This window comes from Malania oleifera, chromosome 3, assembly GCF_029873635.1.
Source record: "Malania oleifera isolate guangnan ecotype guangnan chromosome 3, ASM2987363v1, whole genome shotgun sequence".
NCBI classification, from domain to species: domain Eukaryota; kingdom Viridiplantae; phylum Streptophyta; class Magnoliopsida; order Santalales; family Ximeniaceae; genus Malania; species Malania oleifera.
The window spans coordinates 4,041,683-4,068,831 of NC_080419.1; the positions used below are offsets into that span (position 1 = coordinate 4,041,683).

The window sequence follows — 27,149 nt, forward strand, 5'->3', positions numbered from 1 at the left end:
TATGCAAGAAGGTCAAATTTTAATTTATGATCAGCCAGACCAGGACTCAAGAGAGAGCTGTGGGTCGATCACGTCCTCCCTCAATTTGGTGCCACTTGAGAGATTCAAAAAGTCCATTCAAATTATAATTATGAGAATAAAAAAAATATAGTAATAAAAGAGAATGAGAATAATCATAAATTTCACAAGTTTTTTTATTTTCATGTCTACTTTTGTAAGCCCATTGAAACACAACTTAAACAAAAGTCACTAGTATAAAATAGTTTGTTATCATCAAAATCAAGATAATAAAATATCAGTTCTCACAATTTGATATTAAAATACTATAATTAGGGTAATAAAATCTTGGTACTAATAGATTGATATTAAAATATCAAAAGATCTAGAAATACAATAATAGATACTCGTAATAGTTTTGTTGGTTGGTTAAGTGGTTACATTTTATTCATGAAATGAGTTGGATTGATATTAGTCTCGATACAACAAAATCATTCTATTATATCTAATGTACTTATTTGATTTAATAAGTACCTTGTGTTAGAATCAATAAATTCTATGACATATTTAGTATTCTCTTATTTATTACCCATGTCTACTATTTAGGTAGAATACTCTCACGAATTCTTACTAATAAACTAAAAGAAAATTTAGAAACGGAATAAAGGGAAGAAAATAAGGAAGAAACATATGTTTGAGAAATTAAAACTATTTTCGGAATGAATGTGACAAAAGAAGAACAAGAGGGATCTGTCGAAGAAGATCCTTCTCATTCCTTTTTTCCAAAGAAAAGAAGGATTCGGAAAAAATTGCTAAAATGGAAGGGGAAGAGATCAAGATGAATGACTAGTAAAAAACCCTGTAAACTCTTCTCCATAATTATACCTTAAATTCTACTCCACCTCTAATTTGATCAATTAAGACAATATCAGGCCCCCAGGGCTGACCTCAGTTGGCAGAGCGGATTTCGGGCGTTTCCTTTCACGAGGTGAGCCTAATCCTGGCACCCCGGGTTCAAGTCTGCTGCTGGGCGCCTGAAATTTGCATCTCTGTGGTGTGTGGGGCCGCACTGCAGGGCGTGGGATTAGTCACTGGCCGGTGCGACGGACCGTAAAACGGACGTCGTTGACGGTAGGTGGACACCCAGGACGAACCCAAAAAAAAAAAAAAAAAAAAAAGACAATATCAGTTGTAAACAACCTACACCATGTAATTTTTTTTTGAATGTACATATTATGATAGGAAATTCTTTATTCCCTCCATTTGTAGTCATGACATTAATCATTATTTTAAAAATAAAAATAAAAATAAAATAGCCTCCCAATAGTGGTTCAAGTGGTCAACTCAAGGTAGTTAAATGGATAGGGTTCGATTCTTGGGTTAGGGGCTATAATTTTCTATTGGAAATAATATTTAAATGGAGAAGGATGGAGAGAGGCTCACTATTTGATAGATTAGTGTTGGGTTTTGTGGAGTTTAGTTGTATTTGATGACCCAAGTCATAGTGCTCATGGACTAGGCCTAAATCGTAAGCCTTTTGGGGGTCTGGGGGCAACGACCCTAGGAAAATTTTTTTGGCTTGTTTCGTAGTCCATTGTGATTCCAGGATATAAAAATTATTGTTTTGGTGATTAGGGTTGATGATTGGAACTGTGCGGCCACACACCGTATTTTCTTCCTGATAATAGTGAAATCTCTCCAACTTCATGGACGTAGGCAAAATTGTCAAACTACGTAAATACTGTCTTGTGCGTGTGATTATTTTTCTATGGCCCGTGTCATTCTCTATTTTGTTTCTCACAAGATTTGAGAATTTCGTGTTAGTTTCCTTTCAATTATTTGAGCATCAAAAACGTTTCAAACACCATTGTTTTTTTTTTTTTAAAGATAAAAATAAAATAAAATTTTTTTCATTGCTAAACTCATCCTAACTTTTGAATAATAGTCTGAAAACTAATTGACATGGTCATGTGAAGGCTCTTGCTCAAGTCTTGTTTTGCCTATCTTATCACTACTTTAATTTGGCTCATCAATAGATTATCCACCAAATACAAAAGTACTTTCAAATCTTAATTATTTGACAAAAAACTCCAATTATTGCCTCTCATTTCAACCAAATCAAAAGAAAAAAAAAAAGAAAAAAAGGGGTTTGCAAGGAGGACCCTACTCAATAACTTGCCATAGGTTTTAGATCCCTATTAAATTAACAAAGCAATCCATGACCCCTCAACTTGTCCTTTGATTATCAATGCTAACCTACCTAGCCTAATAAAACAAAAGCAATTAAACATACAGTTGATAGACTAAAACCATAGAAAATTATGCTTAACACATCCACTTTGATAACATGCTCTTTGCAAATATATATATATAGAAATATATATTTACAATTGAATAGAGGAGTTATTATTAAATCCTATGAATACACTATTCATTACATTCTAATTTATTTTATTTTATTTTGCTTTTACATTTACATTTACAGAAAAAGGACCGTACCATTTTGATGGATAAGTCTTCCTTAATAATACTGTTAAACCATGTGTTCCCGTCTCAAAGTATTATCAAAGATTGCATATCTTCTGTTGGTTTATATTTTCTCATTTAACAATAGTTACTAAACAATGTGTCCCCATCTCAAAATATTCAAGAATTATAAATACTATTTTGATCTATCTACTTTTTCAAATATACCAAAATTTTTAAGCCACAAAACATGCTTTTAAAGAAAAAAAAAATCTTTAACGACGAGATTAATGGAAGAATGTGGCTGAAATGAAACTGTACAATAATTTTGTCCATTGATAAGTTGGAAAGATTTTTGTCCATCATTTGTCTTTTCCTTCTCCATCTTCTTTTATTAAGACAAACTTAAGTCAAACTTTTAAATTGCCGCAAATTAAATTAGGGTTTGGCACCGCACTGATCAATTGCTTTCCTTGTTGTTCTTGAAAATAAAAGAATGAAGACTCTGTAAAAGGCTTCTCAAGTTATAAATAAAAGTATTCACCGTGACCATAGATATTAAATTGCTTTTCAAACTGTTTGGGGCAATTTTTAGTATTTTTTCAGTTTACACGTACATTACTTGTATAAAAAAAAAAATTCCTAGAAGAATTTTGTAAGACAAAGTAAGTATGCTCTTAGAAGATAGAGTAAGTATACTCTTAGAAGACCCTTAATCGTTATATTTCAAAGACATTGTATAAAATCACAAGCATAAATATTCATCTGCACGTAACATGACAAACGTCTCATCTCGATTATGTTAATATTTTGTAAATACACAAATTTCTTTTTGTCCCTTCATTTTCTTATAAGTTTTGCTGAATTTTGCTTGTTACATAAGTTGTATGTGCTATTTAAAATAAAAATTATGGAGATTGACATGTGTTAAGGAGCGTAGTAGTATCGAGATTAATTTTGATATTAAGCTAATACTTGGAAACTCAAAATTCAAATATATTTGAATTTAAACAAAATATTAATAAAAAATATATTTAATTTTGTCAAAAAAGTCAACGAATTCAAATCCAAAACATTCTTACTAAATCAACATGCAATTCCAAACTTCTTCTTTGCTGATTGAGCATTCAAGATTAACAATCCATGCCGGATTCGCCTACAGCATGCAGAGTTCCAAAATTAACCATGAAAATGGGAAACCAGGATATGGGCTGGGCTAGGCTGGTCGAATTCAATCTTGGTGGGCGCGTAAGATTCAACGATAGGGCCAGGTCCAAGAAATTTTCTCTTCATTCTATCTTTGGATCCAGTTCAGTCTTGAAATTGTCGGGGGTAGGAATGTAATGGAGTTTGATTCGATTGGACCGGTTTTTAAAAATTTTGGGCCTAAAATTTTTTTTTTTAAAAATTTAAATTTATGTTGTTAGATTACTACTTTATCTAAAAATTTAAACTATTAAGTTGTGGATCAATAATGTATGTCAAGTTTTAACACTCTCGGAGAGATAAATACATAATAAAATTTTAAATACTATAAAATAAATGTGGACAACAAGACTACAACCTAAGATCTTTTGAAAATCGATTCTGATACCATATTAGATTACCGCTTTACCTGTTAGGTTGTGAGCTACTAATGTATATCAAGTTTTAACATATGCAAATTAAATTTTTATAAACTAAATCAAACTAAGGCAGTGATAGTTAATATTGTACTTTACTAGTGAATAGATGATCATATTAAAATAATCGACTGTTTGGATCAAAGATCTTTTTGAAAAAAAAAAATAAGAATAAGAAAAAAAAATTTTCTCTTTATTTTGTTCTCTACATTAAATACTATTAAAGATGAAAACTTATTGTAACACTGTTAAAATTTAAGAAAATTAAATATTAATGATGTTTTAAAAAAAAAAAAAAATTTAAAATTTTTTGGTATATATTATTATTATTATTATTATTATTAGGTTCCTTAATAAGTAAGTGTGAACAAAGTAAATTCATTTTTTCATATTTTGTTTTCTTTTCTCTAGCTAATATTCTCCAAATTTTATATAAATTATATATATATATATATATATATATATATATATCGTCATGTACATAAATCAAAGCAAATATAATATTTCTTATTTTAGAATTTCAAATTGAAGTGAATCAACAAAAAAACAAAAAGAAAAGAAAAGAAAAGAATGAGATCTCCATTTTCATCTATCATTTTCATTACAATAAAAATGAGATTTGAATTTGATTGTGCAAGAAAGTCAAATTTTAATTTATGATCAGGACTCAAGAGGGAGCTGTGGGCTGATCACGTCCTCCCTCAATTTGGTGTAACTAGAGAGATTCAAAAAATTTATTCAAATTATAATTACGAGAATAAAAAAATAAAAAAATAAGAGAACAATCATAAATTTCACAAGGTATATGCCTATTTCCTTCGATTTTCATCTCTACTTTTACAAACGAGTAACATAATTACTATTACGGCAGTAACATAATTACCATTACGGTTTATAGTTAGTTTGTTCTTTATTTTTAGTTAAGTCTGTTGTCCAGTTCATGGTTTCTATTTTTTCTATTTTTCTTTTTTCTTCCATTCTCTGATTTTATATATAGAGAATATCAAATTGTAAATTCAGATTAATGAGAAGATTCTTCTACTCTCTTTCTCTCTCTCGTTTGTTCTCTCATTACTCTGTTACATGGCATCAGAGAAGTGATCTTAAGAAGGGTATGCTGCAATGTCCATCCCTCCTTCCTCTGCATCTTTTTCTATGTCCAACACAAATGTAGAGAGTAGCCCATACCATTTACAGAATGGTGATTCACCAAGAGCAATACTGGTGACCAATGTATTCACTAGTGAAAAATATCATATATGGAGCAGGTCCATGATGATGGCCTTGAAGGTGAAAAACAAAATTGGTTTTGTAAATGGATCAATTGTTCAACCAGCTTCAACAGATCCTTCGATTTCTTTATGAGAAAGATGCAACAACATGGTATGTTCTTGGATTATCAGTTCAGTGTCAAGAGAAATTGGAGCAAGTATCATCTGCTCACACACTGCGAAAGATATGTGGCGAGACCTCAAGAACATGTTTACACAAGGAAATGGGCCCATAATTTTTCAACTTCAGAAAGATTTATCAACGCTGGTTCAAGAGCATATGTCGGTAAGAGATTACTATACAAAATTCAAATCTTTGTGGGATAAATTGGCTGATTACAATTAGATTCCCACATGTTCTTATGGAATTTTAAGAACCTAGACATCTGATGCCATTCAGCAGTTCTTGAAATATCAAGATAAACAACATGTTATTCAATTCTTGATGGGATTGAATGAATATTTTTCTCATTTAGAGGTCAGATTCTGATGATGGAACCTTTACCAGAGATCAACAAAGTATTTTCATTAATTGTTCAAGAAGAAAAAAAAAAAAGGGGAAATTGGCAGAACTGGAGCAATTGAAACTATGGGCTTTTTGAGTAAAATGCAAGAGTCAAATTGTAGAGACCTAAACCTGTAAATAAGGGAAAATATGTAAGAAACAGAATAAAGGGGGGTTTTACAGCAGGGTTCATCGATGAAGGCAATGAGTTCATCGACGAGGTCTCTTCAGTTCCTCGTCGACGAAATTCAGAGTGTCGTCGACGAGGGAATACCGAGTGAGCCCAGAAAATATCCAGAAAGGGCTTGGCGACGAAGGAATGACTTCGTCGATGAGCTGTGTGGTGGATTCGTCAACGAAGACGTAGCCTCATTGATGAGTTGGACTCGGTCAAAGGCCCTATAAATATCCATTTTGTTGCTTAAGGGCTAAGATTCTCTCAAAAACTCTCTCTCTCTCTCTCTCTCTCTATGATCCATCGCCGTTTGATGTCCGTTTCTAAAAACGTAGGTTCCTGCATGGATCAAGGGAGGAAGCTCTACGATTCTAGAAGATTAGATCATCATTTTGAAGGTTTTCGGGTTTTCCCCAAAAATCGAGGTAAGGACCTGATTCTGTTTTTGATTAGGCAGTTATGTAGCAGTCTCGATTGCAGTGAAGTTACATTCTGTGTTTTTTAGGTTTCAAGGATCCCGAGTTGTCGTTTTGGACCATTCCGCACGTATATTCACTTTCGGGTTTAAGGTAAGGAGAATTCGATTACAACAGTATTTCTGAAAAACTAAATCTTTAAAAAGTTAGGTTATAATTATATGTATGATTTAACTGCTTATTTGCTAAATTTCACTGGGTAGAAATGTCGATTTACGATTTTACGGTTTTTGGTAAAAACAAGGATTTCTGCATGATCTCCAAACTTTAAAAAAACCACTTATTTACATTAATAATGTAGTAGGAGATACTTGAATCCTTTACTTTTGCATGTAAATGATGTTTATTGAATGTTATATCATATAACAGACTTTTGATTTAAACTCGCGTGAGCTATGTTGAAATGGGAATATATGAATTTTTTATAATATGCATATGTATTATGGGAACTGGAGTTCCACTTTGTTCTACTGAAAATGTGGAAAACAGGTGTCGGTTATATATACCGTGCTAAATACAAAAAGGAGTAAACCGAGAGAGTGCATGCTGGTTTATACCCAAAGTGATTGAATGAGTTTGAGAAAATACTGGAATTGCACAGGTTATTATGTTTTCATTATAAATTGTATATATGACCAAAGGAGTTGAAAAAGACTTTAGCGAAAGGAGTTGAAATATACTTCAGTGCGGGGGTTGAAATATACTCCTAGAGGCTCGGTTCCGTGGCTAGTAAGTATAGTGCAATCACATATGTGAATCAGTGTGGGTACATAAGATAGTCGGCTTGCAGGAGTTTGTAATCATTGGTGAAATAATAGACCAGGGGAGGCAGTCAGACTATAGAATAGATGCTCGGAAATGTCTGCACGAACAGGGCATGTTAGAGTCATCAGTGCACAACCCGTGCCATGGGGTAAATAGGCGTAATTATGTCATACCAGTCGTCGTTCTAATATTCATATACATGATTTAAAGGCTTTTATGGAAGAAATTTATAGTATTTACTTTATTATACCTGTTGCAATACAGTATTGAAAATATTCGATGTATGTATTGGATTTAATTGAAATAAGCATATGCAGTCACACTTTGTTGTAATACTTTCCACCTTATTGAGAAGTGTCTCACCCCGTATCTAACCTTTATTTTTAGGTCCATCAGGACGTCATTCCTAGTAGCTAGAGGGACTCGGGAGGTTGTTTTTGGGTTTAGCTTGCGTAAGTGTTTTGATAACGTATTGAACTTAGTTGGAGTACTTTTTGGAGATTGTAAGTGTTGGATATTTGTTAGGTGAATATCTGTAATTGTAAACACGACAAATAAACTCTGGTATAAGTCTAGTAGAAATCTCAATGAATGTTTATATTTTTCCGCAACATTTAGATTATAATTATGTATGGTTTACACCCGTATGTCCCTGTATAGGGCGGGTTGTCTACGAATGTTTATCAGGTACAGGTATTCTATATTTGGGTTAATGATACTGGTCCGTATAAAAGGCTAGGTAGTTACACAAATTCTTCAGGCCAAAAATTTACTTCTGGAAATCAGTAGCAAAGGAAAACAAAATTGGTTTGTACGCATTGTGGATTAAATAATCATACGATTGACAAATACTATAAAATACATAGCTATCTTCCAGGATTCAAGTTTAACAACTCTCAACAGAAAGGAAAGTCTTTATTAGCAAACAAGCCAACCTCTTGATACACCCTTTGAGTCTGTTAATCATTTACTTTTCTCTCATGAGGATTGTCAAAAGTTGTTAGCTTTAATTCACTCAAGTACAATAAAATGAAACCATCACTCACCAAGTAGCCAATATTGTTTCTAGCATTCCTTCACAAAATACTCAAGGTATGATTCTTTTAAGCTTTCCTTCGAGCCATTCAGTATCTTCAATATCTCAGAATAATTGGATTATAGATACTGGTGCTACAGACCATCTAATTCATTCCGTTGATTTTTTTACTTCCATAACAAAATCCTTAAACACCTCTGTTATGCTTCCCAATGGAAATAATATACCAGTTACTCATCTTGGAATAGTAAGATTATCTGAAAAATTAATTCTTAAATATGTACTTTGTGTACCATCTTTTTTATACAATTTGCTTCCAGTTAGCAAACTTACTTCATCTCAGCAATGCACTTTCATATTCTTACCCAATGTTTGTTTTATTTATAAATTTACCCCATGGAGGATGATTGGGATTGCTAGAAAGACTGTTGGGCTATACATTTTGCAACAATCAGGTGCTTATGCCGTCGAGTCTCCACAAACATCAACCACTATGAATTTTGTCACAACTTCCAAAATTTGGCATAGCAGATTAGGCCATCCTTCCATATCTCGATTGTATTTTCTTTCACAAAATGTACCAGATATAAATTTTTTCAGACAAACCTGATAGTCATTGTACAATTTGTCCTCTTGCCAAACATAAAAGGCTTCCTTTTGAGACTCATTCTTACAATTAAAGTTCTTCTTTCAATCTTATTCATGCTAATATATGGGGACCTTTTTCTGTTTCAACTCATAATGGTTCTAGCTACTTTTTGACATTGGTGGATGATCATTCAAGATTTACTTGGACTTATGAAAACAAAGTCTAAAGTCAAAAATATTTTCATTACCTTTTATAATCTGGTTGAAACACAATTTAGCACAAATATAAAATGCCTGAGATCTGACAATGGTTTAGAATTCAAAATGACAAATTTTTTTCATTCAAAAGGAATTTTACATCAAGTGTCATGTGTAGAGACACCTCAACAAAATTCTATAGTTAAAAGAAAACACCAACATCTTTTAAATGTAGCAAGAGCATTAAGATTTCAATCCAGCATACCTTTGATTTTTTTGGGGAGAATGCATACTTGCTGTAACATACCTTATCAATAGAATTCCATCTTTAATTTTGAGTAAAAAATCTCCACATGAAGTTTTGTATAATTTAGTCTCCACATATCATCATTTAAGGGTCTTTGGGTGTTTATGTTATGCATTTACTTTAACCAAAAACAGATCCAAATTTTCCCCAAGAGCAAGAAAATGCATGTTTGTAGGATATCCTTTTGCTATAAAGGGTTACAAACTTTATGATTTGGAACATAAAATTTTTTTTTATCTCCAGAGATGTCACATTTCATGAATCCATATTTCCTTTCTCATTCTCTTTGAATTCGTATTCTATGACTGATAATTCATCTCAGTCAAATTCCATTTTAGAAAATTCGATTGCAATTCTTCCTAAACCAATCTCAGATTCCACAGAAAATGTTAGCTATTTTGCACCATTACAAACTGAACCTTCTTCAGAATTATCATTATATGATACCAATCAGTTTCCTTCTTTGAGAAAATCAACTCGATAGCACAAAAAGTCTGGTTATCTGCAACATTATCATTGCAACTTAGCAGCTTCTACTTCTCAATCATCTAACAGGGATCCTATTCTTAATTCAGGTACAAAATATAGCATATTTGATGTTCTTTCTTATTCCAAATTATCTCAATCACATAAAGCTTTCTTAGCTGCTATTTCTTTTGATTTAGAACCTTCCTTTTATCATCAAGCTATCAAGCATGCTCATTGGAGAGCTGCTATGTCTACAGAATTATCTGCATTAGAAAAGAATGATACTTGGATCCTTACTTCATTACCACCTCATAAAATTCCTATAGGTTGTAAGTGGGTCTATAAAATTAAATACAACTCTGATAGTTCCATAGAGAGACACAAGGCAAGACTTGTTGCCAAAGGGTACACTCAAATGGAAGACTTAGATTTTTTTGAGACTTTTTCACTTGTTGCAAAGATGGTTACCGTGAGGTGTGTCCTGTCACTTGCTGCCATATACGATTGGCATATTGTTCATATTGATGTTAACAATGCTTTCTTGTATGGAGAATTAGATGAAGAAGTCTATATGAAACCTCCTTCAGGTTATCTTAGTAAGGGGGACACAAGAGTATGTAAATTGCAAAGGTCTTTATATGGCTTGAAGCAAGCTTCCAAACAATGGAATTCGAAATTTATCTCTATGCTGTTTGCCATGGGTTTTTCACAATCCAAGGCTGACCATTCAATGTTTACTAAGAAAGAAGGTACCTCTTTTGTTGTCTTGTTGTTATATGTTGATGACATCCTACTAGCTAGTTGTTAAATATCTGCCATTGAAAGTATTAAAAGTTCTCTGAATACTAAATTTCAGTTGAAGGATTTGGGACTAGCAAAGTTTTTTCTTGGTATGGAAATAAATAGCCCGATCGAAAAAGGGCATCTGTTTGCCTCAAAGAAAATATTGCTTAGAGCTTATTTCAGATTCTCGTTTGCTTGTTGCTAAGCCAGTTTCTTTTCCTATGGATACTCATACGAAGTTATCTAAAGATGATGGTGCATTAGTGGATAATGTTTCAACTTATAGAAGGCTCATTGGCAAGTTATTATACTTGACTCAATTTAGACCTAACATTACATTTGCTATCCATCATCTCAGCCAATTTTTAAATAGTCCTCGAATGCCTCATTTACAAGCTGCTATGATAATTTTGCGTTATCTCAAACCAACTCCTGGCCAAGGTTTATTTTTCCCATCCTCATCAACGGTTCATATCAAAGCTTTCTCAGATTATGATTTGGCTAGTTGTATGGATACTCGCAAATCAATTAGTGGTTATTGTATTTTTATTGGAGATTCCCTTGTTTCTTGGAAATCCAAGAAGCAGCACAGAGTATCAAGGTCTTCAGCTGAGGTTAAGCATAGATCAATGGCCTTCTCAGTTTGTGAAATTATTTGGATTAAAGCTCTCCTTATTGATTTGCATCAACATCATCCTCAACTAGCTCTCTTATTATGTGATAACCAAGCTGTTCTTCACATTGCAGCCAACCCAGTATACCATGAATGCACTAAACACATTGAAATCGATTGTCATTTGGTGCGTGAGAAGTTGCAAGAGGGTTTGATCACTACTTTACTTGTATCTTCTGTTCATCTGGTTGCAGATTTAATGACTAAACCTTTGGGTTCTATGTCATTCAATAATCTTTTGTCCAAGATGAATGTGCATAACATTTACACTTCATATTGAGGGGGACTATTACAGTTTATAGTTAGTTTAGTTAGTTTGTTCTTTATTTTTAGTTAAGTCTGTTGTTCATTTCATGGTTTTTGTTTTTTCTGTTTTTGTTTTTTCTTTCATTCTTTGGTTATATATATAGAGAATATCAGATTGTAAATTCAGATTAATGAGAAGATTCTTCTACTCTCTTTTTCTCTCTCGTTTGTTCTCGCATTACTCTATTACAATTACCTTAGAAGATATAATTTTCATTTGTACATTACAAATATCTTAACCCTAATAGTCCGTTTGGATAAAAGATTTTGGTTAGAAAAAGACAAAGAAAAGAAAAAGGAGGAAACTCATTTTTCGTCGTATTTTCCTTTTATATGAAATACTATTAAAATTTTAAAAATATTTTAATATTATTAAAAATAAAAAAAAATCAAATATTAATAATCTATAAAATCAAAATTTTGTTCGTCAATCTAGTATATACATACATATATATATATATATATATTATTTATTTTCTTTCTCACTTTCTTTGTTGCCAAATATAAAAATATAAATTTTTTATTGTTTTACTTTCCTTTTCCTAATATTTTTGGAGGTCCAAATCGTGCAAAGTCCTCATCAGATAATTAGGTATCTCACCCTCTAATCTGAGGGACAGAGATACCATACATGAATATGGTTCATTATTGGTGATTTGGTCCCCTCAAATTATTCATGCATTCTCTCTCTCTCTCTCTCTCTCTCTCTCTCTCTCTCCCACTCTCTCTCTGGCATTGTCATATGAAAAGGACGCCCTAAATATATAAGAGAAAAGACATGAATGCAGTACGCATGATGATGAAGATATGGAGGAATGAGGGGAAACAGTGCTCCCATACAGAATTTAGACGCTAAGTATGAATTCTTTTTATGGACCTACTAGGGTTGGCCGACGATGACCTACTAGGGTTTTTCTACCTAGGCCATCAATATATAAACATTCTAGTATTTACATGTAATATCACCATTTTATCAAAAGAAATTATCATAAATGATTTTTACTTGACTCGCAATAACGATTGGTGCTTAAAATTTTCGAGAGAAGGTTACGAGAATTTACTTTTACTATTTCGTATAACACTAAATGATTTTTGTTTGAGTCTTAATGACACTTTATTCACTATATAAAATATTATTTGGTAAACGTTCGTTAATTTAAATTATCTTAGTATCTAATCATTCTTTTTATCTTATTTGTTATATAGTATTATTATCCGTATGTTTTTGTGCATGAAATGAGCTAATACTATTTGGTGCGTCCATGGGAGCAGCTAAGATGACTTTTCAACCATATTGTTAACTACTTTGAACCCTTGGACCAAACTAGTTGTGAATATTAATTTTTTTTTAGAATCATCTATAAATGCTCAAATCAATTTAGGATCATTTTCTCTTCATTTAGTCTGAGATTATATGATGATTAACCTATGTGTTAGAGAGATTTTGGATTTGGATTTGGATTTGGATTTGCATTGAATTTGAATAAAATATAATATAAAATTGTATTGAAATTTGTTCAAATCCATCCAAATCCAAATCTAAGGTCTGAAATTCATGCTCCCAGATGCTACTTAGGTTTCCTTCTACAGTGGTTTTAGTCGCATATTCCCAAATGCTTATTCATCAGTTCGCTTGTTCTATTTAGTAAATTAAGTACACTTCTTTTCTTTGTTGTCTAATTTGCAAAGTCAACCTTGAGTCCAGTCGAGATCATCTCTTCTCCGAATGTCTATATTCAAGTCAAATAATTGGTCTTGCTACTGCTGTTATCTATTACATTCAAATCATCTCCAAATCTTCCAACAGTAAGAAAATTCTCTTTGCAAGATTCTCATACATCATCCTTGGGCTACAAAAAATTCTCTCGTCCTTTGAAAATGCACTAAAAGAATTTCATTTGATATAAAAGGTCAGTAGATGCTCCATCTTCAAGCAAAAATTTTGACAATCTTCTCTTGTACTCTTTGTACCATATTTTCTCATCATTAACATATTCTCTATCCTCCCCTTCGAACGATAATTTTATTTTTTATTTATTTAAAATCACAGCCAAGCATATACATTCTTAATTTTTATAATCTATACTTGGTAATGTTTTTTTAATGGCAATGGAAGGTGACAAAACCACCATTTGTGGCACAATGCAAGCCATTTGCCATGGCTAGTGGCCTCACCCATGTGGGCTGCACCGCTTTTTCTCTTCTACTTTAACATATAATTTTCTTTTCTACCAAAAGAAAATATTGTTTAAAAGTTGACAGACAAACCATGAAGCCCCCCATGTGGTCTAGACCATTTAGAGTAAATTACACAATTTTATTTTAAATGGAATCCTTTTTCTTTCCTTTATGGGTTTTAAAAAAAAAAAAAAAATTGTATAAGGTTTTTTTATTATTATTATTTTTCTTTTGGGCATAGCATGCTCACATGGGCATAGACCACATGAATTTATTTTTTAAAAAAATATAAAAAAAAATAAAATAAAAGAAGGAGAGCAAAGAAATAAGAGTGGGGGAAGGGTGGCCTCTTATGTGGCATGAAAAGGAGAATTGGGAGTATCTTTTTGGTTGGACTGTGCCATGACATGTCACATGTGTCTAATCATTTTCCTCATATGTATGCCATCATGGCATTAAAATTCTTGCCACGTCAGCAGCCTAGGGCTACTTTATTTGTTTTACCAGTCAGCTGATTTGAAATAAAAAGGTCAAAAAAAAATAAAAAAAAGTGGGGTAAGAGAGTTCAATCAGGCCTTTTGAGTTATGGAAGTGAATTTAGTTGCCTTTAAATTTTTTTTTAATAATTTTTTAATGTTAGAGGTGCCGATGATATAAAATGAAAAATAAAATAAATTAAAAGCTAGAAATAAAAAATAATTATTTTATTCTAAATTTAAAACTACCACGACTTCTCTATTCTTGAGAATCCATACATTCGTTATGAATGTATGAGCGGTTATCTCTTGAGTACAGATTTAAATTCAACCATTTTATTATAAAATAATCAAATTTATTATTCAAAAATTGATATATAATTGTCATACAATTTCGATATCTTATATTATAAAATTTTTAATATAAACTAACAAATAAAATTTTTACAAATAAATAGTTCTCCAAAATAATATAAAATTTTCATAAAGCTAAAATTCATAATATTAATTTTGAGTATCTTTATTTTTCAATTTATCATAATACAAAATAATATTTCATCTAAATTATTAACCTTAATAACTCATGGATTAAAATAATTCAATAAATAAAGAAATTTATCATCATGTCTTGGTCAAAATTCAAACTTTCTTACCGAATTTTTTTGTTTATATATTCACATACAACTGGCTCTTAAATATTATTTATTTATAATTAAAACAATAATAATAACAACAACAAAAATAATATAAACAAGTAATTAAATATTAAGCAATGGCCTTTAATCCAATCACCACTCGTGCTGGCCTAGCATATGATATTAAACAAAACCCAAGGGCAGCGCCAATTGGGAAAGAGTCACATGCTAGGCACTAATGATTTGATGCCACGTGGAGCCCACAGTGGCCCCCGCGTCATGACAGGTTTCGTATGGTATCGGCTAATTAAACCGCAACACGTGCGCTTTATTCAAAGTTTGAACTCATTTTTCATGAATTTGAGGTCCATTTCCTACCCATGAAATGACCTTCTTCTCCTATTGCTTTTTTTCTTTTTCTTTTTGTCGTTACATCTTGATAACGAAACTAATTAACTTATTAGTCATTAATTAATTAGTTAATTATTAATTAATTAATTAATCTCGATACCAAAGTAGTTATATGTTTTTGATTTGATCATACTACTGGTAGGGTGACGGTAGTCGACAATGACGAGACTGATGAATTGAGTTTTTTTTTCATGTAATGCATTGGCTTAAGCTTAATTTTTATATTAATTGTGTTGTTGATGTTATATTTTACTTTGACTAATTAGCTCATACAGTTAATAGTAGCCTTGATGTTAGTTTGTGGCGTATTTGACGTTTATGTTCAATTATTTTGATGATGATAAAAGGATTGAATCGCAATGCATTGGGATTCGTGACAACCTAAATCAGTAAGAAAAGTTGAATTAATGTCTTAAATGATGATGACTACTAACGTGTTTAAGAATTTAATAATAGATATGTTGAGTTGTTTCATTGTTATACTTTTTAGTCGTGTGACATTTTCATTTTGATATTTCAAATTAAATTAATTCGACATATTGTTAGTTGAAAAGTAAAAAAAGCATTAAATGGTAAACTAGCATACAATTACAAGTATAATTACGAATCTCCCTTTATAGATTTGCTCATTGACTATCATTAGAGAAATACTGTTCAAATAGCGATTTGAGTGGTCTCTTGAGTCTGAAATAATTCACTTTACCACTTAGGGAACATTGTAGTTGGTAACCGTCGTGCTCCAAGATTTTCTCTTGTTACACTTTTTTAGCGTGGAGAAGCTCGACAAGAATTGACGCGCTGGGGCCAATATCTAACGCCCCTGAATCTAATCCACAAATAATCATAATAATGACATCATCAATGCTATTTCTGATACCATACACACTATATCCTCAGACCCAGTAGGATCTAAAGTAATACCATCCCATAATTAATTTAAACAAACAAACAGCGGAAACGAAATATAGTTTTACAACCTTTCATACTAGAGTACTACATCTCAACCTTAATATCATCATCTCCCCAAAAACATATTACAACTCTGAATAACCAAAACAACTAGATATAAACAAAATGTTGTCCCAACACTACTCACTCTCAACTAGCTCATCCAGGTCCCGCCCTAAAGCTCTTAGACTCAATTTTTTGTAGGTCCTGAAAATTTGATATATTTATTGGGGTGAGACACTTCTCAGTAAGATGAAATAAATTATTGTCAGTGTGTGGTTAGCATGAGTTTTAGTGAAATCAAACACCCCACTTAATTTACTTTATCTGACAAATATGACATTTGTATAATATAACTCACACTTATACAGTTGGAAATATACATTTTCTTCGCAATATAATCAGTTCAGTAAATAATATCATTTACATAAATTTACATATATGCGTAGAAGAAACCTCCTTTTGGACATACAACATCATCATGTATAAATCCCCATGATCGGTTGTGCGGTCCGAAGACTGGACCTTGCCTTAGCTGACCCACCAGGTTAAGTTAAACCTCATGTTTGTAAGTTTGATTTGCCTACCAAGCCTAGTCTAGACTCCAGGGGGGGTACACAACCCTTCCGTGACTGAATCGACTTTTCAATACCAACACCCCTATTTAGAATAGTGTGGTTGCACTATCTCAATCACTAGTAATGGTATCGTGCTCTCATCACATTTGGTTCTCAGAGTTCTTAAACCATATAATGTAATTTAAGTAATAAAAACTGTTATATAAATTCATTTCGTAATTCGGTATAAAACCTGTCATATAAAAATTCGGCATTCAGCTGTCATAGCAAACCTCAACATACAGTCGTCACATCAAACCCGTCATACAACCTTCATAAACAAACCCGACACTTAGTCGTCATATCAATCTTGGCATTCAACCATCATTTCAAATTTTCACAATTTTCGCCACATTTCTAGTATTTCCACAAATAGTCCAAATCACATTTTCATGATAATACCACAAAAATACTCAGATTCAATTATGCAGTAAAATATAATTAAATCTCATGCTACACAATTTATTCAATAATTATAATTTCACCAATTGCCTGTAGAATTTTCAAAATATATAATTGGTAAATTTAATTATAATGCAGGAATGATCAATTCCTCATTTTTAAATTTAATCCCCAATATATTTTAAAAACCCGAATATGATCGAATCCATGCAATTTAATTTAACTCCAAAATATTCCCAAAAAATCCGATTTGATCAAATCCCTAGAGTTTAATTTAATTAAAATATATTTCCAAAAATCCCGATCTGATCAAAACCTGACAGTTTAATTTAATTAAAATTTAATTCCCAAAACATACGTATAATAATTCAAAATTTCCATTCCTATAACCCCAAATACTTAGAAAATCATGTATATTATTCTTAAAACCAAATATTACAATTTAATCACGAATATTTTCAAAATAAACTGATATAATCTATTTCCCTTATCTTATTCTAGGAGTGGTGCCTACGACGTCCTAACGAAAAAATCACCCCGGTTAAAACGTTGGTGACTGAAAATGAAACTCAATGGTATTTTCTATTCTTCGATTGGCGTACATTTGACCGAGAAAATTGAGAAGAGAGGGAGAGGGGTTGAGGAGAGAGAAAGTAGAGAGAGAGAGAGAGCGTGAAATGGGGGGCTCTGGATCCTTAATCCTGTAGGAATCAAATTTATATTATATATATATATATAATATTATATTATATTAATAATAATTAATTAATTAATTACATTTTTTTTTTGGAATCACTACACAATTCCCCATACGAAAAGACAGCAGACTATATTAGCAAGTGGCGCAATGTTGCGTGGACCGACCCATAATTTTTTTCTTTGCACAAGCAAGATGAAGTTTTCGCATGCCTATTAACAATTGCATGCAAAAGAGAGCCAACCCTATGCCCCAATCCACCTTGGTAGATGCCCCCATGGAAGTCATAGAAAACAATTTTTAAATTCTATTTTAGTTTTTCAAAGATTTACAAAAAGTTAATTAATCTTTTAGTTTTATAATATTTGTGTATACAAATATTGCATGGAAATAGTTTTATTTTTATTTTTAAATAATCACAAAAAATGTTGTCTTATTTTTTATTTTTCACAAAAAATTATATAGAAAGATTAGAAATCAATCTTCTGTTATTTTTTAAAATTTCAACTTCTTATTCTGTGTTTCAAAACATGGAAATTGTATTGACCATAAAAATAATCATCTTAATTATTATATTTCTAAAATCACTTTTTAGTGCTCAAAAAATAGTTTACTTTGAAAGACAATTGAAAATTTTATAATTATATAAATTTTGTGACTATTTTTGTTTTAACTGTGTCCTAGGTTCACATGGTTTTTAATTTTATTTTAATTAAATATTTTGTATAAAATAAATTACATCCACGGAATTAAATCCTAAACATATATTTAAGTATTGCGCTAATAAATAGTAAAAAAAAAAACAAATTATAAAATTAATTATTTTTTTTTCAAAAATATATAAAAGTGATAAAATCTAGCCTTTCAGTTTTTGTGCAAACAACTACAAAAACAAAAGCTAATTCTATAAGCAAAAGTGTTATAACGTATTCTTTACGTATCCCAAATAGAAAATAAAAAATTAAAAAAATGATATGAGATAGTCCAAAAATTTTTTAAAAAATGTTTGTCATTATTTTACATTTAAGCATCGATGATGGTTTTCTAAATAATATACGTATACTAGAGTAGGTTGTTTAATGTCAAAATATAATGACCTAGGCACTAAAAAAAACACAAAATTTTTTTTATAAACTCTTCATGCCTAGCAAGATGGATTCGGAATTTCAACAAGTCTCTTTTTCCTATTGACGATGTTTAAAATTTGGGTTACAAAACGAGATACCATCCATCCAAACATAAATAACTAGAACCTAAAATCTTAAATATGAAAATAGTAAACTTTAATCACTGATATGTCTCTTAAAAAAAATAACCTCAACTAATGTAAATATTGAATCTAAATTTGAAGCATTAGGCATAAATCAATCATCTTTACCAAAAGAAATATGAAAGGGGTGAAAGGAAATATGAAGATTTGGATCCCCTTATATGGTTCAAAAGACTCCAAACAGATATGACTTTTACTTTTGGGGGGTAGTGTGGAGTTGTTGGGGCAGTGAGTTTTGGGAACAGGTGGCAGTAAGAGTGAGTTTTGGAAGGGGGAAAAGGGAGGGCAGCGGAAGGGATGTGGACAAATCTAAGAGGACATATCCATTTGTTGTCTTTTTGCTCTCTCCCCCATGTGCCCATGTGACTTCCATTTTTCCCTCTTATGCATATTACAATTAAGTACTCTCTGCAATTACACCAAACCCCACCCTCCGAGATTGAACTCTGCCCATCAATACGTGTGCTCAAGCCCCTCCACAAAAACTACTCAAATTTTTTTTTTCCTTCTTCCCTAAAAAATTCAATTCAATTTTATTTCATTCAAATTTTAAGTCAAGGTTGAATCAACTTACAAACTTTCTCAAACCTTATTCCCTCAAGTCTCAAAATTACATGTAGACTTTGCAATGAATGTGGGTTAGTGAATTGGAATCATTTGACTTGTTTGGGGGTGGGGTTTACTTTTTTTCGGGTGAGCAATAATTGCGAAAGGGGAGAAGATATGCATGAATCCATCCACAGAGAGTGTAGCCATAAATGAGCCACATGGGTTGCATGTGTTTCCCCTGACTCACGAAATCAATGCACCCACGCCCCACCCACTCGCATGTGCTTGACTGCAGCTTGAGCCCTTCGTGCGCCTGGCTCGTACCCATGCGGCCAGGCCAGGTGGTCCAGCCTCCCTCCGAGCCCAAGCTCGACCCATGTTTCACATCAACATTTCGATATACAGACACTTTGCGACGGCGATGAAAATGAAACCCACCGCTCGTGTGCCTCAGTTTGGAGCCTGCCACCGAGAGCGACGGGTGCTTCCCGTTGAGTTGTCACGTACGGGCAACTCGCGTCAGGACGCGAGGGGAGGGTGAAGGTGAAGGTGACCCTGCCCTCCCGAGGGGCACCCTGTCTCAAGAAGTGAATTGGAGGGAGTATTGAACCAGTGGGGTGGGTTGCCACAACTGGAAGGGCATGTGACCCTAAACGAGGAGGCCGAGGCTGGATAGGATGGTAACCGGGGGCATGTACATAGACATTGGCATGCACCTACTCTACACGATTGGAGGGCACTGTGCGGTGGGGACACCCTCCCACATGATATCCACTGCCCCTTCTCCCATGGGCTCCCTTGGCGTATTAGCCAGTCCGTTTGGGACAAACCTATATCCCTACATCTACTACCTGCGTACTTCCTCATTGTTGCCCACCCCGCATACCTCCAAACTGCCTTACCCCAAAACGGGGGGACTGTCTCTCTCTCTCTCTCTCTCTCTCTCTCTCTCTTAGTAGCCTCCCAAATCTTATCGTCCTTCCTTTGAGTATGGTAAATTTTGTGATTTGTGAAAACTGAAAGCTAGGGGGAGAGGGGAGACCCACGAGGAGTACACACAGCCAGAGACCTGAATGACAAGGTGACTCAGTGAGTCGTCAAGCATTGCAGCCCAGAGACGCAAGCTCTTTCTGTTTGTTCCTTGATTCCAAACGCCATCACACCAACAACCCAACTACTCTTTAATCTCTCCCATTTATGCTTGTATCAGGATCATACCCTAGCTAGTCTTGCCAAGATTTTGAACCACAATTGGACCATCTGTCCATCAAAATTAATACCAAACACAATTATTCGAATCTTCAAACCCTTATCTTGTCAAATTCGAAATAAAATCTAACTATTCGAATCTTTCAGTCCTTGTCCATCCTCTTCACAGAGGTGAAATCAAATTGAAGACCTCTTCGGTTCCTTATTCGTCCTCATAAAACAAAATGGATTGTGATAATTTAAAATGTAAAATGGATGATGTTTTTTTTGAAAATTTGATTATGAAAACTTTTAACGCATTCATCCTGAGGGGTAGGGGTAGATGATGCATTAAATGGAGTTTTGAAGTAAAAATATTATTGAATGATGCATACAACCTTATGAACCAGGGGATCCAACCATGAGCCATTAAGTAGCTAGCCGCTGCAAAGACATAGCCATACCAAAAAAAAAAAAAATTGTACCAAAATCCCTGCACACCCCTTTTTTTTGGGAAATCTTTTTGGGACAGATTGGGCAGAGCCCTTTGATGGATCATCCCAATGAATTTTTACCCAAAATGGTTCAGGGAAAAGGCTGGACCCTCGACGAAGCTGCCAAATTAATGCTGCTAACTGCGACAATGCTGCTGCTTCTTCTTCTTCACTGCTTGTTCTGCCATTTCAAGTCACGAAATCAAACAGGGATGGTTGCATCGTCAGTCCATTCATTCTAATTAAGAACCTCAAGGATCATCAACACTGTAATATCTGTTTGGGAGGCGAGAAAGAGACATGTATTTAACAGGAAAATACTTCGGGGAAAGATGGAAAAAGAACAAAAAAGAAGAGAGAAATAGAAGGAAATGAAGGGGCAAATAGGGAAGAAAGGGGGAAGGGGGAGAAAGGGGGGAGAAGAAATGACCAAAAAAAAAAAAAAAGTAACACCTGGAAATACAGTCAGCACGTAGGTGTGGAAGGGCCGGCGCCGGAGCCGGAGTCCGAAAGGAGCTCGGCGAGAGCAGACATGGCTCTAATCTGCATCTCCAGAGCGGCTATGTAGTCGGTAGCTTCTTCTAGAATGACCGGCAAGGGTTCTTTCCGGCAGCCGGGGACCAACCGGCCGAGAACGCGCGCTTTTCTCTGCACCGCTGGCAAATTCTTCCCCTTGAACCTTAGAATGCTCACTTTCGGCTTCCTGGAGGGGAGGTTACGCGGCGCCGGCGCTCTCGGCCTCTTGTGCTTCATGAACTTGAGCTTGATTCGGTTAGTGAGGATGGCGCGGCTCCACAGCGTCCTTCCTTTGGCGGCGACGGCGAGGGCTTGATCGGCGGCTTCGCGCACGGCGCGGCCGCGGCGGGGGGCGGAGGGAGAAGGGCTTAGGCGGACCTGGCGCAGAGCCTGGAGGAGCTTGGAGGAGTAGATTTGTTGCTCGGTTTCGGATTTCCATCTGGCGCGGTTATTGCCGTTGCTGTGGTTGTTGTGTTGGTCCTTGATTTGGCTTTTTATCTTCTTCTTTTTCCTCTTCAAGTCTCGCGATCTGTCGGAGTTCGCCACAGGATTCGAGATCACGGATGACGCCATGACTCGACTGATCCGAAATCAAATTATTCTCGCGATGATTCGAAGCAACCAAGAATCGGATCGCGGCAGAGAAGACGAAGCAGACGACGAATTAACACCTGGACAACAAAAAAGCGGAGATTAGATTGACAAAAACGGACGATTCAACGAGAGATTCGATAACAACGAAAGGTAATTAACTGGATTACAAACGCATTAACTCCGATCAATTATTCAAACAGTAACTTCCCGGAACCAAATAACAAAGATCGATCATTGCTTCAAAGTTAAAAAAGCTCAAGTACTACACATATAAGCCCACAGATCCAAAATTCACGAAACAAGAAAAAGGCAAAAACGATCCACAGCTTGTCATCAAATATTCAAAACGGGACGGGAAAAGCATAGAATCCTCTCAAAACACAAAGACCAAAACACGAATTAACAGGAAATTCACAAAATTTTCTTTCCAGGATGATTAATTACCTTGCAGGAACTGAACAACAGTCTTAATCTTCACGAAAAAAAAAAAGGTTCATCGACGAGAAGCAGAGAGGGAATTGAGAAGCAGGGTGTGGGAGGAAATCAAAATGGAGGAATCCATTGAATAAAACTGTGGTGCGGGTGGCTGCTTTCGATTATGGAGGTGGTGGGGGCTCCCGGCTCTGATCAGAGGGTGGTGGTGGTGGTGATGGTGGAGGGGGGAGGAGGGGGTGGTGGTGGGGGAAGCTTTAAAGGGGAATGGGAAGACAACACGCGTTAGGGAGGGTTGCTTAATCCAATTTGCTATTATTATTCAGTGGGTTTGGCTTTGGGAATTTATAAGGAAGTGTGGGGTCCACACACACACACACACCCTCTCTCACACTCTCTCTCTCCTTCAATGAATTATCGGGAGTAATTCATTTCTCATCTTGTTTTCTCATATCGTACTTTTTATAGGAAGTTAGTTTGTTTTAAATGCATATCTAATGTGATTTCAAAAATACTCTATTTAGTTTTTTATTTTATATATATATATATATTTTCAATTTATCCACTATATTATATTTCAAGTACGGTACAATTATATAAAGCAGTTGACAGTATTATAATACTCTTTTTATTTTAATATAGTTGTATATTTTAATTTAATAAATTTTTGAATGAAAGGTAATAACTTCCTTGAAATTTGACAAAAGGATAATAACATTCTTTTAGGTTTCAACAAATTCAAGACCTCTCTTGAGATTTCAAGAATTGTACAAACCTCAAGTAAGATTTGTGGCGTTTTGGAAATCTCAAAGTTTATAATTTTTTTACCAAATCTTAGGAAAAGTGAGTGACTTTTAATCTAAAAATTTTATTAAGAGTGAAGTCAAATAAAAAAATGTTCGATCTCCTCTTCTTATTTGATGTTACTTGTGGAAAAATCTAAATAATTAACGTGAGTAAAATAGAACAAGAATTGAGTATTGATTTAGGTTAAACTATTTAAACAACTGATAATAATATTTTACACGTACTAGTTTTGTTTAACCAAAAGTCTATTTTAATGCTTCAATTGTTGATTCGGGATCTCTTGAAAATCATTGATAGTTAGTCATTGGATTTATTACATATGACTCACAGAACACATTTGGCACATACCTTTTGTTCGAGATATATATATTAAGGGGATACGAATAATATCGTGAGTTGAGTTTCGTGCTAATGGTAAGAGTCAAAGAATGACATATATTTGGCAATGGAAGAGAATAGGGAAAATTTATTGAAAAAAAAAAAAAAAGTGAAAGAAATCACCAACTAACAACTAGTCATTGGATTTATCGTATGTGATTCATAGAACAGCAATCGACAATATGCACTTTTTGTTTGAGTTAAAAAAAGAATGAACACGAAAACCATGAGTTGAGATTCACACCAATTTTTAAAGTCAAAGAATGACACATGTTCGTCAATAAAAAAAAAAATAGGGAAAACTTATTTTAAAAAGTGAAATAAATCACCACGTAATAGTTGGCCGGTGGATTCATTATATGTGATTCATGGAATAACAATCGATAGTATACACTTTTTGTTCGAGTTAAAAAAGAGAGGGAACATGAACACCTTGAGCTGAACTTGACGCCAATGGTAATATTTAAAGAACGACACACGTTTGACAACCGAAGAAAGTAGGGAAAAGTTATTTAAAAAAAAAGTGAAAGAAATCACCACATAATAGTTAGCCATTGAATTTATTGCATGTGATTCATTGAACAACAACCGACAATATGCACTTTTTATTTGAGTTAAAAAAAAAAAAAGGAAATACGAACACCATGAGTTGAGCTTCACACCAATGGTAAAAGTCCAATAATGACACACATTCGTCAACCGAAAAAAAAAAAAGGAAAAAATTATTAAAATAAATCACGAGATAATAGTTAGTCATTCGATCCATAAAATGTGGTTCATGGAACAGTAACCGACAATACACAATTTTTGTTCAAGTTGAGCTTCACGCCAATGGCAATAGTCAAAGAATGACACACATTTGGCAACAATCAAAGAATGACATGCATTTGGCAACAAAAGAAAGTAGGCAGAAGTTATAATAAAAGTGAAAGAAATCACCATATAACAATTGTCCATTGAATTTATTGCATGTGATTTATAAAATAGCAACTAGGGCTATAATCGAGTCGATTTGATACAACAAAATACTTGAACTCGATCAATCTCACAATTGTTAAACTCGAACTCGACTTGGTTACAAGTTCATAAAATTCGAGCTTGACTCGAGTATAAATTAATATTAAACATATATAAATATTTATTATATTATATTCATAAAATATGTATTATATGGTATGCATAATACAAAAACAATAATAAAAAAGAAAAACTCAATTAGACTTGAAACTGGACTTGAATATTATTGTTGAGCTCAAACTTGACTCCTTAAAATACTCGAGTAGCTCGAACTCAACTCAGACTCCAAATAGAATCGAGTTGAGTCAAGTCGAGTTAGGGGTGAGTCAATTTTGAGTAGCTCGCGAGTAAGTTTGACTCACTTACACCACTAACAGCAATCAACAATATACACTTCTTGTTTGAGTTAGGAAAGGATGAAACATGAACACCTTGAGTTGAGCTTCACGCAAATGATAAAAACCAAAGAATAACACATGTTCATCAACGAAAAAAATAGGGAAAAGTTACTAAAAAAAAAGTGGAAGAAATCTACATGTGACTCATAGAATAGCACCCAACAATACACCTTTTTTGTTTGAGGTAAAAGAAAAAAAGGGAATATGAACACCATGAGTTGAGCTTCATGTCATAGTAAGGGATGACACGTTTGGCAACCACAAAAAAAAAAGGAGACAAAAGTTATTAAAAAAAAAAAACAAGAAGTGAAAGAAATCACCACATAACACAATTAGCCATTGAATTTATTACATGTGTGTTTTTTTTTTTAAAAAAAAACTAAAGGAGGGCGGAACCTCCAATTATTTATTAATATACCCTCACTTTTGGCGGAGGAATACTATGGTTACAAGAGAAGCATTAGGAGATTACACATAAAAATTTGAAGGTTTCCCAAAAACGACACCAACAACCAACCAAAATAGGATTACAAATCCAAACAAAACTAAATAAGAAACAAATCTAAACAGGTCTATCAAAAACAAAAATAATAAAATAAACTAAAATAAAAAAATCTAAACCAACCAAAGAAAAATTGAGAGAATGATCTAATGACTAAAGGAAGTGAGACCCAACTTATCCATCCAAAAGATACCTTTCAAAGAACGTGATAAAAGATGTTGTTCTTCGTAAATGACATTGTTTCCCATTTCTCATTCTCTAGCGAGAAAATTAGCCGCACTATTACCATCCCTATATTGATGGATCACAATGAAGTTCACTCTTTCTATCTCCGCCACGAGATCCTCCTAAAAATCCCAAAGATACCATAAGGTACATCTACCTTTCTGAAACCAATCAATAATAATTCGCGAGTCACTTTCAATAATCACATTAAAATAATAAAATCGTTTGCATAAACAAATTCTTTCCAGAATCACTTTTAATGCTGAACTATTGTTCATACCATTGCCAAAATAGCTTGAAAAAGCCGTTTTCACCATGCCATGGCAGTCTCGAATAATTATTCCACCTCCTAAAGTACCCGAATTGGCCCTACATGTAACGACCCTACCCTTTATACAACCCCAGAGTGCTACTGTGCAACATAATCTGTACAAATCCTGATAACATACATATCTACCCTCCCTAAACAGGGATATATAAGTATTTTATAATGATCTGTACTCTCATATATTGCGGAAAATATAAACCTTCATATGGATTCTAATAGACGTACTAGAGTACCTAACTATCCTTTACATACATTCACACTTCCGTAGAACACAAACTGTATTACATCCCCAAAAGTCACTCTGAGCTAAAATCCAATACATAAACAAAACACTTACGTAACTAACAACAATACTTCACTCCAAAAGCCCACTACCAACTAAAGCTAACGCTCTGCAGGACCTGAAACAAAGGTTGTATATTCGGGGTGAGACACTTCTTAGTAAGGAGGA

At 33.6% G+C, this 27,149-nt stretch overlaps 1 protein-coding gene across 2 annotated transcripts; it reads right to left on the reverse strand.

Annotated features, from left to right (window-relative positions):
• Positions 1-21,363: 21,363 nt before the first annotated feature.
• LOC131150553 (transcription factor bHLH148) lies at positions 21,364-23,367 on the reverse strand. Of its 2 annotated transcripts, none has more exons than XM_058101350.1 (3): positions 23,056-23,367; positions 21,955-22,688; positions 21,364-21,682 (listed from the first exon to the last, which is right to left on the reverse strand). In XM_058101350.1, exon 2 carries the CDS (start codon positions 22,588-22,590, stop codon positions 21,967-21,969), a length of 624 nt encoding a protein of 207 aa, XP_057957333.1. In that variant the 5' UTR covers positions 22,591-22,688; positions 23,056-23,367; the 3' UTR covers positions 21,364-21,682; positions 21,955-21,966. The 2 variants fall into 2 exon arrangements, with proteins under 2 accessions (XP_057957333.1, XP_057957332.1); XM_058101349.1 differs by having other exon boundaries at positions 21,364-21,777.
• Between the last annotated feature and the right edge of the window lie 3,782 nt (positions 23,368-27,149).